General features: G+C 38.1%; 1 protein-coding gene across 1 annotated transcript in view; it reads right to left on the bottom strand.

Annotated features, from left to right (window-relative positions):
• WNT8B (Wnt family member 8B) overlaps positions 1-17346 on the bottom strand; it is a 210038-nt gene that overhangs the window by 35468 nt on the left and 157224 nt on the right. The window contains exon 6 of the mRNA XM_044055611.1: positions 14804-14946. Within this exon, the coding sequence (XP_043911546.1) occupies positions 14804-14946 (143 nt within the window). The remainder of the gene's footprint in view (positions 1-14803; positions 14947-17346) is intronic.

Genomic DNA, 17346 nt, shown 5'->3' with positions numbered 1-17346 from the left:
GAGGATGTCCACATCACAAGGGGAATTGATGACAGCTCCCAGCTTGCAGTCATCTGCAAGCTTGGTCAGCCATAGCCCACTGGTTTTGGCCTGCCCCTCAGAAAAATATATCCCAAATAACAGAGGCCCAAAGACCAAACCCTGGGTTATGCAGCTTGTTACGGGTCTACTGCTGGAGGTGGCTTCCTCTGTTTTGACTAGGTGGGTTCTATCAGTGACCCAGTTAGCTACCCATCTGGTAACATATGAATTGATGCCTAATTAAGAGAGTTTATCAATTATTCCTGAATGGGGAATAGTGTCAAAAGCTTTGGCCAAGTCAAGGTAGGCAGTGTGCACCTTCTTCCCCTTGTCCATGGTTTTGCTGACTCTCTCAAAGAAATCGACCAAATTTAACAGACATGACCTCCCCTTGACGAAGCCAAATTGTGTGGGATCGAGTGTTTGGAGGTTGCCAATGTCCCTGTTACTGATGTCCATGACGATTCATTCCATGGCCTTGCAGATCAGGCTAGTCAGACCGATGAGTCAATAATTTCCCTTATTGGTGGTCACTCCACCTTTGTGCAAAGGGATGACGGTGGCTGTCCTCCACTCAGCTGGGACAAAGCCAGTACTCAGGCTTTGGTTGAATAGGGCACCTAATAGTGCTGCAGGTTCCTGCCCGAGTTCATGTAGGATGCAACCTGGGATATTTTGGGGTCCCATGGAGGCTGTATTTTTTGCTTTTGAGAGAGTAGTGATGACCTGTTCCCTAGATATAACAGGAAGGGGGCAGGTACTGGGAATGTCCTGATTTACTGATGGGGGACAGAAGGGTGAAGTTTTCCTGAATCTGTCAGTCAGCAAGTTTGCTATATCTACTGTATTTGTATATATGGTGTCCCTGACCACCAGTTCTGAACAGATCTGGGTACTTCCTTTGAGATTGCAGACATATGCGAAGAAGACCTTATGATTATCTGTAGTAGATGTTGCCAATTTGGATTCTGTTTGCTTTGGAGGATTTCACTAGTGCTCTTATTTGCTTGTTCAGGCTAAGGAGAGATTGCTTTCAATTGGGCACCTGCTCCTTCTTGATCCTGGACAGCAATTTTTTCCTTTTGTTATAGAGTTTATTTATTGCAGATGTCCACCAGACAGGTTTACTCTTCCTTGTGTAGGCTGATTTAGTCCTGTTGGGTATTCCTGATTCCATGCATCTATATAAATGCTCATGTAGTGCTTTGGTATAGTTTTGGATACTGGTGCTAGTTCACTATTCCTCAGGAGGCTATAATCAGCTATGGAGATGCTGATGCCTTTGAAAGTGACTGCTTCATGATTGGATCTTACCAGGGTGGATAATACTGCAGGGATACTGCAGTGGTTACTCATGTTGGTTAATACCAAGTCCAAGATATTATCACCTCTTGTGGGGGGTATCGACTAGCTATTCCAAAGCATTTGCATTGACAAAATCAAGGAATTTCTGTGTGTTTTTGTTCTGGCATGAGTAGTTCTTACAGACTGTGTTTGGGTAGTTAAAGTCACCCAGGATCAGGGTAAAGGGTTGAATCTTGATAGATTTGAAGAGGTCCAGATAGGCTGAGTGGGCATCTTGAGTCAGATCTGGGGGCCGGTAGCTAGCTATGATTTGTATAGGGGTCTTGTCAATGGTTAACTGCACCTGGAGTGTCTCCTGTGCGTCACACTGTTTGACCTGCCTGGAGGTGTCTGTGTCTTTAAAATGTATTGAAACTCCACCCCCTTTGGATTTACTGCCCAACATTTGGAGTCTGAATGTATGATAGAATGAGTAACCAGGTAAGGCTGGGGTGCTCTCTGCAGCTTTGAACCAGGTTTTTGTGACTGCAGATGTCAGTATTTTCCAGGGATAAGAATGCTTGCAGTGAGTGCAGTTTCATGTTTAGAAGCAACATGACCTTTCATTTGCATTTTGTTGAAATTTTTATGTTGGTAGTTTTAACCTCATCACTTTTCCTAAGAAAAGGCACTATGTGGGAGGCAAGAGCCTTTGCCAGAAGCCCGAAGCCCAGGTGAGACAGATGCAGGCCATCTCTGACGAAACATTGTGGTCTGTCGATCATATCTTCCCAGGCTGTCAGGTACTGGATCCCCCTGGAATGACACCAGAAACTAAGCCAGTTGTTAAAGTCAATCATTTTCTGTCTGTATTCAGGCATCATTCTGGGTGACGGTAGAATGCTGCTTAAGGCTAGGGACATACCCACCTGGGACACATATTCAGTGAGTTCAATCATGTCTCTCTTCATATAGTCCAGGGAGGTACGCTTCAAGTCATTCACTCCAACATGGACTATGACAGAGTCAAAACAGTACCTGTTGTTGAGAGACTTGAGTGTGTATGTGATATGGGGAATTCTGGCTCCTTACAGACAACTAACCGTGACTTTCTCCTTATCCAGCCTGGTGAGAAGCACATCTGTGTGTCTCACAATGGAGTCTCTTATGACTAATATTTTGAGCTTATGGTTAAGCCTTAGTGACTGTGAGACACAGTTTTGTGAACTATGCGTGGTATGTGGTGTAGAGGGCTGTGGAGATTGTGTGTGTTTTTGCCTCTGAGATCTCCTTTGTTTGGGTATGTGTTTGTTGAGGACCTCTGCATATGTGGGTATGTATTGTGTAGGTGTGGGTGGTGGTTGAGGTGTAGTGACTGTGTTGACAACCTTCTCAGTGCCAGATGTACTGGCTTGTGAGGGAGAGAGCATAGATTCTAGGTTCCTAATGTAACTGCATCTCTCCCAAATTGTGTTCCTAGTTGGTAGTAGCATACCTCACAACCCCCAGATCAGAGAATCTGGGACAATGGACCTTAAAATCAGGGACATTCAGGGACACGTAATTAACATAAAATATGCATATTTAAATAGTGCATCATTGGACATGCCCACACAGTCAGTTACACAAAGACAGGTCTAAACCCTTGCCCAACATATTAGTTGCAAATAGTGCTCTTACAAACTTAGAAAGTTGCTAGAATAACAGGTTTTGCAATAGCATGAATTTTCTGAAGTGTATGAAGTCTGAAAGGCAAATGTCTGTCATTATTCTCTAACTTTAGATTATAATGATTTGCCATTACTTTTTCAGAAAACCACAGTTTTATGAAACATAGAATAAAAATATGAGGCAAAAATCAGGACATGCTGAGAAAATATGTACATTTGAGAGGTATGATCCCAGCCTGGTCTAAACCCTTGAGCAGCACATAACCTGGCCCTAGCCTGCACTTAGAATTTACTTACCTGAAAAAAAACAAAATCCTCGATCACAACCCACCACCATTTACCTCCACTTAGACCTCCAGGGAATAATCGACTCACTATAGCCACACCAGCTGGGGCTCAAAAAACTGCCAAAACAAATTCCTTCTCAAGTTCGAAGCCAAGGCCACAACTCAGTCCACTTCCTTCAGTCTCTCCCTCAGCTCGATCAGTGATAATGACGTCCCTCAGCTTTCTAGAAGATCCAGCAATGAGCACTATGACCTCTCCAACTCCACCATTAGCTCCACCTGCTGAGGCTGCCTTGATATACAGACTAAGTGGACCTGAGTGAGTACTTGAACCATACCAGGTTTGCTGCAGCTGCTTATGCACAACTCAGGAAAGCAGGGCAGCTGCATGCAAAACAGGCATAGTAAATCAATGCTTTTGTTGGCTGAAACATCTACAACCAGAACAGAGCTTGTTTTACAGTAAATCTCTGGTGTACTTGCACCCAAATTAGGCACTCGGGAAAGTAAGCTAATTTCAGCTTAAAAATGGGTGCTCCCAGTTAATTTGGGAAGTTTGAGAGCTATGGGTAGTAGTAGATGGTTGTCTGTGTACATGAGGCAGTTGCTACACTGTCTCAGCAAGCCCATATCAACCAGACTGGTAGGAGAAACTAGGAAATTGTCCATTCATATTTGTCAGAATCTGAGGGAGAAAGGCCAGGGAGATCTAAAGGGCAGGCCTAAAGCCCAAGTGCTTAAACCAAAACTAAGAGGCTTAGAATAACACATGCTATAAACAAGCAGTAATAAATGCAACAGAAAAGATACAGTTGAACGCTTTAGTGAACAAGCAGCAGCAAGTAGCAGAAAAAGCAAGGTGAAGTAATAGAGTAGGAGGAGGAAACATAAATCTAGTAAAAGCAGTTGAATAAAGTGTGTTTTTTTTTCTTTTGTGAGTAAAGTGGAAAGGGAGAGAGGAAGAACAGAAGATAATTCAAGGTTAAGGAACAAAGGGGTTTGGCCTTCCCAATGATCTCTATATTGGGTAGAATGAGCTAATGAGATGTGACTGGCAGGAGTGTCCCAGATTAAATTTACAGTAGGGGTGGGCAACAGCAAAAGCCACCAACTTTAAGAACACAACAGCAGTTGGGTGACCGGGTGGGAGAAAAACAAAAATTCAACCAGAGGTCAGCAAATATATAAATGCAAACACAGAAAAGTAGATAATTGAGTAAAGCAAATAAATAAAAACAGTGCAGTACTGATAAGCAAATAAATAAAACTAGTGCAGTACTGTTAAGCAAATAAATAAAAAACAGTAAAGTACTGATAAGAAACACTAAACAGTTAAAGTACCAGTAAAAGTAAGCATCTCTGTGGCTTGTGAAGTAGACTAAAAAGATGTGACTTAGCTTTTTATAAGCCTTATGCTCATGGTGCAGATGTGCTGTAAAAAGCAACTTTGAATCATACAAAGGCAGGAAGACCTCATAGTTTACTTACAATCATCTCCAATTTTTCACATATTCCTCATTTGCACTTTATTATACCTTCATTTGCATACTACGTTTTCATGCTTCTTCAAACTGCTGTGTCTCAGCACATCTGGTGTCTCTGAATCATATTTTAGCTGAGAAATTCCAGCTGTGCCCATGACTAGCACCTGTAAACTTTTGGAGAAGGCTGCCATTTTTACAAATCTTTTAAAAATAAGTCTGGTGTATGTAAAACTTTCCTAATGGTTGTGGCAGTTTGCTTTTCCTTTTCTTTTTTTTCTTTCTGTTTTCTTTTTAATTGACAAAAACAAGTTATTGTTTAATACCTCAAAAAAAAAAAAAAAAAAAGTATGCCAGTTGGAACTCGAACAATCAATCAAAGTCACTAGGCATTTGGTTGGACCAGTACTTAACTTTCATTTGCACATTGAATAAGAAAGATACAGAATTAACTACTTGATTTTGTGGGTAATTAAAATCTCAATTTTTCTAGCATTTTAGAAACAGCTACTATAGGTAAATGTTTTCTATGTTTTCAACTTGAATATAACTTAACTATAGTAGCTATTCTCTTAAAAACAGTAAAATAGTACAAACCATTTCTAACGAAAATGTGGCTGACTTCTTTTGGGCCAGTAAGGATGTTATCCTACAACTTTAGAAGCCAAATAAACTCTGGGCCTATATAATAAGACCCAAAATAAATTTGCACTGCCCTGAGCACAGCTTTTCTTGTATCACACCAAAACTGTGGGAATCACCACCCCATAATTAACATCTTATAAAAAATCCAGATCTGATTTAAAATCACATCTTCATAATCAAGCCTAAAGCAAATGCTTAATTACAAGCCACATTACATAACTTATGGCTCCTTAGCAGCACATCACTTTATATTTCATGGAAAATATTCACAGTGGTGACACATTAAGATAAGGAGAAATGGAGTGTTATTTTATTTATAACTGTCTCCTCTTCTTTTTTTTCCTCCTTTCGTTTTTCTTTCCACTTATTTTCTCATATGTAATAGCAATCTCCAGTCGCATCATTGTTTGAAAATTGAACATAAAAATTGAACATAAATTTCTTTTTGTATGTTGGTACTCCTCAGTTATTGTGTTACTTCCCCAGTTGCTGTATATTTGATTCATTTTCTGTTTCTACGTCTGACCTACTGTATATTACTTAATTACTGTATATACAGTAAGTACAAATTTTTAACAAATATTTGAATCAACACATCTGTTTTTTTTTGTCCGATATTTATGCATTGCCTGTCTTGTGCCTGAAATCGGTTAAAGGATCAATGCACTAGTCTGGTTAACAAATACAAACAAATAAATAAATAATAATTATTTCTCAGAGCAGCCCCATCTGTGCTAGGTATTTTTCTGATGTTACTGATCATATGTAACACTGTTACTGTATATTTTCCATATAGTTTCTTTATATTCCTTTTATTCTTAAAATGACTGTGTTGCTATATATTTTTCCACATACTTTCTTTACATTCCTTTAATTCTTCGAGTATATACTTCCTCCTACAACTGCTGTGCTGACAGTTCTTAATGTTTTATGGTTTGAGACTTCATGCCTCATGTTTTTGTCGTTTTCTGTCATTAACTTTAGTATAACCTTTAGTTTTATCTTTTGGTTACTGTGCACTCTTTTTTTCTCAGTTCTTGTGCATTCATCAATAGCTTAGCCATGCCATTATATCATTCTCAATCTTTTAGTCATTTCATTGTCACAAAACACTGCAACTAGCCCATGATAACAGTGGCCTAGCTTAATCTAATGACCTGTGTGTCAGAGGGCTGGAAACTGGGAAAGAAATGTCACAGGTTTGGTTCATCATTTCCAGGGTACAATGGAAGGATAGCTATAGTGGCCCATAAGATATGCTTCTATATTCTGTATAGCAATGATCTCCTAGACAAAGTCTTAGCTAGATAGGGGATATCCAAATATGAACATGTCACTTCAGAACAGTTTGGTCTTTTGTGGATGACGGGTGGTATATATTTCTTTGGGGGACTGAAAATAAATTGTTTTAAAATCATGCTACCTCCTCTACACTGAATTTTGCATAACTGTCTCAGCTGGCATTAATGTATTGTGTGTGTACCTGTACTTTACATCATTTAATAGAGCAGGATTGTGATGTACTTTATGAATTCTAGCAAAATAAAGAAGATCACAAACCACAGTACACTGAACATAGCAAACAACTTTGTTGCTACCCCTACACCATGTTTGTTGCTGTATACAGCGTAGTATCCTGAAACCATGATGATATTTCCTCCAGAGAGACACTGACATTTCACAACATCAATCTTTACATGGACAGGATCATATGATCTATGTTCCGAAATGCTGAAAAATACAGAAGCAACAAAAACTGTTTATGCAGAGTGAAAAGACCCCCTGTGCTCTCCATGCAGTCTGTTAATTATATATCTCAACTCTGAGATTGCACTACAGTGGGGAAATGGACAAATTCCCTAAACCCCACTGTACTGCAATCTAATTTGAAACAGTTTACTGTTTCAAAACATCAATAATATGATCTTAACCATATCAGTTTAATGTTCCAAAATACTGACAAACTGAAGGGCACCCCTATATATATATATATATATATATATATATATATATATATATATATATATATATATATACACACATGTATATATATATATATATATATATATATATATATATATATACACACACACACACACACACACCTTCAAGGTCCAGACTTTTTCTATGACACAAAATATCCAGCTTCCTCACAATAATGGTGTGGCCAACTCTAATGACAGTGGTTATTCAACTTATTTTAGAACATATTCTACCCACATTTGCCAGTCCATCAAGCAAAGTAATAAGGAAATTGCAAAAAAGTGTGAAAGAAAATGTACCTGCTTACAACAGACACTGCAGAGAGAGAGAGAAAACATCACTGTCCCACACTATCAGCCTTATTGACTTTCATTTATGTCAAGAGCAGCTTTGTTTATTTGAACCTTAATTTATACAGTCACAAACCTGGATCACACATATTTCTCCACCGTACCTTAAAGCTAAAAAATCTTTAATTGTAAAACTTGTATCTAGTAGTATTGTTGAGAAAAATTTTGAAATTCCATTAAACATCCTACAGTGCTTCTCAAATCCTTTTTCAATTCTAGGACTTCCACTGTGGAATTAATCATCCTGGAGAAATTAAACGTTTTTCAGTGCTACCAATTTTTAGAAATCCTGCCAGTGTCAGTAGTAGGAAAAGCAAACATGGTTAATTTGAACACTGTGGCTAGGGTGAACTGTAAGTGACCCTATAGCCTCAGAAGCTGAGTGATTCACCCCATTACAAAGGGGAATGACTCGGTTTCTTTTAACGGAAAAAGACTGAGGGGTATACAGAGATCTGGGGTACCCCAGAAGCTCAGGCAGGATAATGTTAACAAATACGAATGTGTACTGTTTATATAACATATCTGCTACTATTATGTGGGCTATTGCGGAATCCAAGTGGTTGGAAACAATAAGAGAGCGAACAAAGGCAGCTGATAGTTAACCTTATAATACAAAAAATAGCATTCTTTCACTAAAGGTTTACCGCAGGTACTGAAAGCAACCCCTTTAAGGAGCTACATAATGGCTTGAGCTTTAGTGTTAAACCTGATCAGGTGCTTAATGCTGATCAGAATGAGCATCCTTCCCATGGCCAAGGTCAATGGAAACTTAAGTGAAGCTGGGGAAAGCAGATAAAAATGAACATGCCTTATGATAGGTATTTGAAACCATTATTCCAAAAACCAAAATGTATTTAGTTACTTGATAGAGAGGCTGGCAAGCAAGAAACTAAACTTGTCCAGGGAGGGAGTAGGGTAAATGTCCTTACCTCAGCACTTACACTCAGGTTAAATTCAGTAAGACTGTAAATGCAGTTTAAAGTAAAGGAGCAATCAAAGCCCCATGATACCACTATATGCCATAATAAGTGTGTGTGTGTAGATATATATATATATATATATACACATATACATACATGCACACACACACACACGCACATATATATATACGTACACATGTATATAAAATGTGTCTGTGTGTATATATGTATGTGTGTAGTATATATATATATATATATATATATATATATATATATATATATATATAGTTTAGTATCATACAGTCGACACTCGTATGATAGACCCACCTTAAATGTCAATCAAAATGTTAAGCACACAAAGTCGAGAAGGCCAGAATGTCACAAACACTTCCTGTTACGAATCCGACCTTTCTCGACATTCGTGATGTACAGTCCAACACTGCACACCACGTGACGTGATGATTTTGCAAGGGGGCAAGCTACTCTGCACATTATATATTCCAACTCCAAGATCGTACTACAGTGTGGAAAGAGTAAATTTCCCAATCCCTACTGTACTGCCATCTCTAGTTAAAAGATTGTCTGCACTGTGCATTCGCTGACTGGGACTTGCACAAGTGAAGGTTCGGCAGTACGGGTCAGCCATTCGTAATTTGACAAACTGTGTTTGCTGAACCTTCCCTCGAAATTTTAAATGTAAACCTATATATATATATATATATATATATATATATATATATATATATATATATATATATATATATAGATCTACTTCACATGGCTGAAAACTCAAAATGTTGAGTTTCATGTGACTGAGACCACAATATCTAATTTTCAAAATACTGAAAACTCATTTGACTGAGTCTCATACTGAAAGCTTACAACTCTAAATTTCAAAATACTGAATTTTAAGCCATAGACATGCACACTTAACAACACCAATAACTAACTCTTCCCAAATCTTAAAAACTATTTACTTACCCTCTTAAAAGAAAAAAGATGATATAATACCCAAGCTAGGTGGGGGGCTATGCCCCCAACTATATATACTAACTCCAGGATCGCACTACACTGGGGAAAAGGGCATATACCTTTTACTTACTTTATAGTACTGTACACACTGCCACTACTGCCAGAAGCACATGAAACATCTGCCATATTACTTTAGATACTTCCCTTAAAAATGTAGAGAGACATACCCACATTTAGAAACACTACAACACTAGTTTCTACGCTACTGTTGGTATTTTGACAGTTGACACTTTAAGTTACTATATTTTTTTATCACAAGCAAGTCACAGGTGAAGGCAAACACACATCACGTCTGTGGCTTAAAATTCGGTATTTTGAAATTCGGCATTGTAAGCTTCCATTATAATGAGACTCAGTCACATGAGTTTTCAGTGTTTTGAAAATTAGATATTGTGGTCTCAGTCAAATGAATTTCAATATTTTGAGTTTTCATTCATGTGAAGTAGACCCATATATATATATATATATATATATATATATATATATATATATATATATATATATATATATATATATATCCCCATAATGTCAGTGAATACCACAAGAAGAAAATGTATTTCAAATATATTATTTTTGTATTTATTGTTTGCTAAGCATTGAGTATTTGGGTTTATACAAAATGCAGAATTTTTAGCCTTAATCTAGGCATATTCTACTATAGAGTGAGCAGCATGTAACTAACAAAATTTATTTATTTATTATTTATTTATTTCAGTTTGATTACCGGGGAAGTCCACTGGGCTTGGGGGCCCATTTTCAGTGGAGGCTCGGGGAGAAAAGCTCCACATAAACAACAATTTTTTAATTAAGAAAGAGTTAAGACACAGAAGAACATTACAAGTTAACAGGTAACTAGAAAGTAGTCTACAAAACAATATCAGATTGCTAAATTAGCAAAGTTAGCAAAAATTATTGACAATTTCAATTTGGCAAAATTGGCTTATTAAATAAAGAGACAGAGAAAAGGCAAAATTAAGGAAGGACATTCAGAACTTTAATGTTAGAAGCTTATGCAATTAGTATTTTAGAAGAGGTGAGGGAGGGTAGAGGGTATGCCTGGGTAGCTTAAGCATAAAGAATAAAGATGCTTTAGTTGGTAATAGTTTGGTATTTTAGGAAAGGTTAGAAAAGGATCAGAGAGATTATAGAGGTTAGCCTGGAGAGAAGGGGAAGGACAGTTGGACTGGTGTAGGTTGGAGAGTACAGTTGCAAATCCTATTTAGATAAAGGTGAGAATGGAGTTGGATTTTGAAGTTGTCTAGGTTGTTACAGGTTCTTAGGGAGGAGGGTAGGGCATTCCATTTCTTAGCAAGGGTAAAGGATAAGAGAAGTTGACCTGCAGGGTGCTTAGGTTTTTGTACTGAGATCAGGTTTTGATGAAAAGATCTAAGGGATCTGAGGGGGGGTATAGGGTTGCAGAATATTGGAAAGTGCAGGACAGTTAGTAGGATGGAATAGTAATTTGTGGGCTGTGGTGAGTTGTAGAAAGTTAAGATGATTTGGGAGTTCAAGCCAGTTTAGAGAGTGGAGGGAGGTGCAGTGATGAGAGGAGGATTTGGATTTGGTGGCAAATTTAGAGATTTTATTGTGGCATTGTTCCAATTTGGAGGTAAGGGTAGAAGATAGGTTAGTAAGCAGTGGAGTGCCATAAAGTAGAGATGGAAGGAGGTAAGTAGAGGCAAGGGTTTGCCTAGTGGAAGGGGACAGAAAGTGGATGTTTCTATATAATAGGCCAAGTTTTATATGTGTTTTTTGATGTTTAGCTGAATATGAGTATTGAATTTGAACTGGTCATCAATTGTAACACCCAGAAGTTTAGTGGAGTTTACTATTTCAATCACAGAGTTGTTGAGGCTGGTTATTTGGAAAGAGTTTTTATCAAGAGGTGAGGATTTGGAGGGGGAGAAGAGCAGGATTTTGGTTTTGTTTTCATTAAGGGAGAGGTGATTTTGGAACATCCAGTTTTCAGTAGTAGAAAATGCTGTTTGGGTTAGTGCTTGGAGCTCTGTTTGGTTAGGGGTGTTGCAGATCAGAGTGGAATCGTTGGCATATTGCACAATTGTCATGTTAGGGATGGCTTTATGAAAGTTGTTAATAAAGATATTGAATAGTAAAGGGCCAAGAATGGAGCCTTGAGGTACACCGGAGAGGGTAGGAAGGATGGACGATGTTGCTTGGCCCCATTTCACAGCTTGGGACCTATTTGAAAGGTAGCTAGAGAACCAGCAGAGAGCTTTTTGGCTCAGGTTGAGGTCAGAGAGGTGGTTTAGAAGGAGGGAGTGGGAGATGGTGTCAAAAGCTTTAGATAGGTCTAGTAGAATGGATGGTACTAAGTTACCAGAGTGAAATGCAGAGTTCACAGAATGAAGAAAGGAGAGTAGGGCAGAGTTAGTGCTGTGTCCAGGCTGGAAGCCATGCTGGGTAGGGGAGAGTAGTTGGTGTTCCGTAAGGAAAGGCAGGAGCTGTAGGTGGATACATTTTTCTAGGATTTGGGATATAGGGAAGAGGATAGCAATGGGATGGAAATTGGAGACATTACAGTTTTTGCCTCCTTTGTGGAGTGGAAGAATGAAAGCAGATCGCCAGATTTTGGGTGCATAGGATTCGAATAGGGATCTATTTATTAGGATGCTGATGGGAAAAGCTATGGAGTCAGAAGTTATCTTAAGGAAGGTGGATGGAATGTTATCAGGGGCATTGGAGCAAGGCTTTAGTTTATAGAGCAGTTTCTTTATTAGGTTGGTGGGTACTGGTTTGAGATTGAAAGAGGGTAGGGGTGAAGAAGGAGAGGAAGATTGATTTGGGGGGAGGGTTGTTATTAGTGAAAGTCTTGGTTATTTCGGCGATAGAGGAGGTGAAGAAGGAATTGAATAGTGAGGCAATTTCTGGATCAGATTTGCTGGTATCAGGACAGGGACTGATTTTTGTACCAGGTCTGAGGAGAGAGTTAATGGAGTTCCAGAACTGTTTTGGATTATTTGTATGATTTTCTTGTAGTTTGATGTAGTAGGATTTTTTATCTGTAATGAGTAGTTTTTTGGCTAGATTTCTTAGTTGTTTAAACTTAAGGAACATATCAGGCTGTTTGTGTTTGTGGTAGGCTTTCCAAGTTTTATCTCTTTGAAGCATAATCTTTTTTGTCTCATTGGTGAGCCAAGGGGAGGTTTTTGATTTGATTCTTTTTCTTCTTATTGGAGCTTGGGAGTTAAGGACAGTTAGGAATGTGGAGTTGAAATAGTCGACAGCTTTGTCTAGAGGCAGAGTTTTTAGGGGGTTCCAGTTAGTTAGCTTCAGGGAGTTAGAGAAGGAATTTTGATTAAAGTTAGTTAGGTTACGAGTTTGAATAAAGTGGTGAGAGAGAGGGGAGGGGGGAGTGGCTAGAATGAGGAAGGCAAGGAGGTGGTCTCCTAATGGGTCAGGATTGACTCCATATTTTATAACTTTGTTAGGATGCGATACTAGTATCCAGTCAAGTATGGAGCCGGGGGTAGATTTTGTTAGGTCTAGTAATGGAGTTAGTAAGTTGGGTGAAGTTGAATAGGTTGATAGTTATGGATGGATTGGGGTTATTGATTTTTCCCCAGTCAATGTTTACATCTCCCAAAGTAAAGGTTTCTAGTTTAATGTTAGATGAGGACCATGAGAGGATATCTTCCAGGGTATTGGTATTGTTACCAGGAGGAATGTAGAGGGAAATAATACAGATGCTTTTATGGTTGTTTATTTTTAGTATGCCAATGACTAGTTCAGCATTATTAGGGGTTATAGTTAGGAGGTTGGAGTACATTAGAGCAACTCTGCCTCCTCTTTTATTAGTGTGGTCGGATTGGAGAGAATGAAATCCAGGAGGTAGAAACTCAGAGTCATTAATATGTGGTTTTAACCAGGTTTCAGAGATGGCTGCTACGTCTGGGGAGTTATGGGAGAGCCAGGCATGGAAGAGTGATAGCTTATTATTTAGACTTTGAGCGTTGATTGTTAGGAACTTGAGGTTTATAAGAGTATTTTCTTTGTTGGAGCAAGAATGATTTGTAGGAGAGAAATTTGGGCCTGGATTGGGGTGTATGTCACCAGCTAAGTGAAGGCAAGTAATGTTGGGGACATGTTTATTAGATTTATGTTTTGATAGATGATGCTGGTAGTGAGTTGGGTTTAGTTTGTAGTTGTTGTCAAAGACAGGAAAAATGTTTATTTTTAAGGGAAGGAGAGGGTGGGAGGGAATTAATGATGCAGAGATATTGTGAAATTGGGATGTGTGGTTGTGCAGGGGAGTCAGAGGGGGAGAGGGGAAATGAGAGTTATTATAGGAGGTTAACTGGTATAGAAATAATAGAAGTAAGATGAAGGGGGAGTAGAGTAAGACTTTGGAAGGAAGGTTGAGCATGGTAGAGGGAGACAGTTAATGTTAATGAGAAGATGAGATGAGATAGTACCAAAAAGAATGTATTCACTAAACAGCAGGTGAAGGTAACCCAAACAGCATTACACAGCAGCCACAATTACTTCCTGTTTGATTATTTGTCTGAATGGGAGGTAGTGCTACCCATATGAATTTTGTCTACTTGCAGAACAAACCAAGGCACATCATTAAATTTAACACGAAAGCATCTGGAAACAGAACCTGCTTAATATTTTCATTTTCCTCTTTGCAGCATGAAACCTGAATAGAATGCTTGGGGGACAATTTTTAGGATGATATTTGGAGGGCTGAAACATCATTTGCTTTAGCTCTATGCCACCAGCCTGTTTTTTAAATGGAATAGTAACTTGCACAATATAGTTCTTAATTTCAATTTAGTTCCATGTTGGTTACGCATGCATGTTCTTTGATGGATACTGGTAAAAAAACACATCACATTGTTATTTCTTTATACTGGTTCTAGTAGTGTCCTTAATGCAGAAAACATATCTGAATGTTTCATGTGTTTCCATGTTAATGAATTTCACTCTGCATTTACTCTAGATCTTTGGAACCATGTGAGAATGAGTTATGCCTAAAGCTGTCTATTTTTAATTGTCTTTTGCAAGTTTGTTATACTGCGATATATCCTGGGATGGAATTCGTCATCATCAGCAACCACACTGTTATAAATTATTTTAATCAGTTTCACATTTAAAATCTCATACCTTTCGACCAGCCTCATTATTATGGAGGTTCATAGCTGCCCTTGCATCTTGTCCAGTTTCCAGAGCATCCACAAACTGTTTTGAGATAGCTTCTCCAAATCCAACATTATCACTGCATCCTCCCCAAAGCCAACCCTGACCTCCTATCAAGAAGAAAACACAAAAGTTAGTTACAAAAATATGAGACCTGATGAAACATAAAACTGTTCTATACTATTGTCTATTTAAGTATTGCTATTATTAGCATATTACATCACAATACATCACAAGAAATATGGATAAGGCCAAAAGTAATGGGAGGACAAACGTCCAAAACAGGAACAGATTTTAGTTATTGCACTTTAAAGCTTAGAAAGTTGTTAGAATAACAGGTTTTGCATTAGCATGCATTTCCTAAATGATATAAAGTCTGAAACTCAAATGCCTGTCATTATATAATGACATCAATCATCACTATGTTACTAGAAATCTACACATTTTATGAAGAACACACCAACAATAACAGTATTAAAAATCTGGATAGTTGAGTGGTGAAACGTTTACATTTGGTTTATATGTTTTTATCATATTGTAGGTTTTATCTTTCTCTCTGTCAGTTGGTCTTTCCCTTTGTCTTTCATATTTATTTTACCCAATTTTGCTTTTGATAACATCATAATACTGTAAATGACTTGGTAAAATTCCAATATAACTGATTTTTGATGCTTAATACTCTCATTTTTCACTGTGTATGTTGAAAGGTATAATGTGTCAGAGTCAGAGTATGTATAGTTTAATACCAGCAAAATATGCAGTCTCATACAAGTCAAACAGCCAGCTTATGACAAACTTGTTTTTTAAGATTTTGAATAGTGATATTTCTGAAGTAGTAATTAGAAATTTAGTTAAAACATATAAATGAAGAACAGATGTATGCTATGTATGTAAATGCCTTTGAAATTATAAAGGATGAGCTTAGACCCCTCTCAATAGAAATCGCTAGCACTTAAGGGGGAGGAAGCAAGAAGAGATTATTGTATGGTGTATTAGTCCCTAAGACAATTCCAAGGAGTATGAATGTATGTAGGAAAGAAAAAGAATGGAGTGAGAGAAGCATCCGAATTTATCAAAGAATGTGAGAGAAGCACCTGAATTTATCAAAGAATGTGATAGAAGCACCTGAATTTATCAAAGAATGTGAAAGAAGCACCTGAATCTGTCAAAGAATGGAGTGAGAGAAGCACCTGAATTTATCAAAGAATGGAGTGAGAGAAGCACCTGAATTTATCAAAGAATGGAGTGAGAGAAGGACCTTAATTTATCGAAGAATGGCGTGAGAAGCACCTGAATTTATCAAAGAATGGAGTGAGAGAAGCGCCTGAATTTATCAAAGAATGGAGTGAGAGAGGGACCTTAATTTATCAGAGGTCAGAGAGTAGATCTTTATCTCAAAGGCTGAGAAAGAGAGGAAGGGGCCTGAGACCTTGGCCCTAGAGGAATTCAGTCAACTGGTAAGAGAAGGTACCAGAAAAAATACAATTCTAGATTTGGTACTAAGACAATATGGGGTCAGGAATGCTAAGGAACCATGACCTGTTAAAGTTCTCTGGCAGAGAACTGTCTAACACTTTGGCCATCAGTGACCATACCACTGTGGGTTTTAGGGTGTGTTTGGGGGGAGAGGCTGGTAACAAAAAGCCAAGGACAAAAAATACTGGTGTTGTACTACATGATGTCAAACAAGCCACACTTAAGGAAAAAAGAAATGAGGATGGAAATGGAAGAAAATTGAAGACAAAGATAAGCTAGGGACAAAGGTCATAGAAGTAGTGTTAGGAATGTGTAAACAGGATTGATTACAAAAGCAAAAATATCCAAGAAGAGGAATGGCTGGTATGGCTATGCAAGGAAGTCAGACTGGTAATTAATGCAAAAACAAGACACCATATAACAAATGGAAAACAGAAGTAGAGGTGTTAGATGAATCACTCTTCAAGAGGCAAGCAAAGGAACAGAAAAGAAACAGAAATCAGCAAAAGCACAGGTAGAATAGAAGGTAGTGGAGGGGGTCAGGAATGTTTATAGATTCAAAGGTACATACAGTCTGCAAACTATTACAAGCCTAGCCAATGACCAGATTCCAGACTCAAATCCTATACCATGTAGGTGTGATGTTAAGACCTTAACCATAATGCAAACAAGGGGAATAAAGACTCTTTTTTAGTTATATCTCTGACATCAGGGGTTGGGAGGGTGGCCTAATGCTTAAGGTGTTTGCCTTACAAACACAAGGTGCAGGGTTTGAGTCTCACAAGGGATAATTGGCTAGGCTTAAAAATGGCTCGCAAGGGCAGTTAGCCTAGTACTAATCTATGAACCTAATCTATGAACCTATCAGGAAGGAGTACATATTATACTTTGTAAAGTTTGGATGGGAAATAGGTCACAGATTTGTAGAAAAAAGCTGAAGCACAGAAAGAATATTCTTCTTCAGTACTGACCAAGAAAAGATGCATGGGAGTTAATGCAAACTAGGGAAGGCAGTGGATAGAAATAATAGTGAA

This window comes from Protopterus annectens, chromosome 14.part0 (genome assembly GCF_019279795.1).
Source record: "Protopterus annectens isolate FY-2018-M chromosome 14.part0, PAN1.0, whole genome shotgun sequence".
Classification (NCBI taxonomy): Eukaryota; Metazoa; Chordata; order Ceratodontiformes; family Protopteridae; genus Protopterus; species Protopterus annectens.
This window is presented reverse-complemented; position numbering and strand designations above follow the sequence as displayed.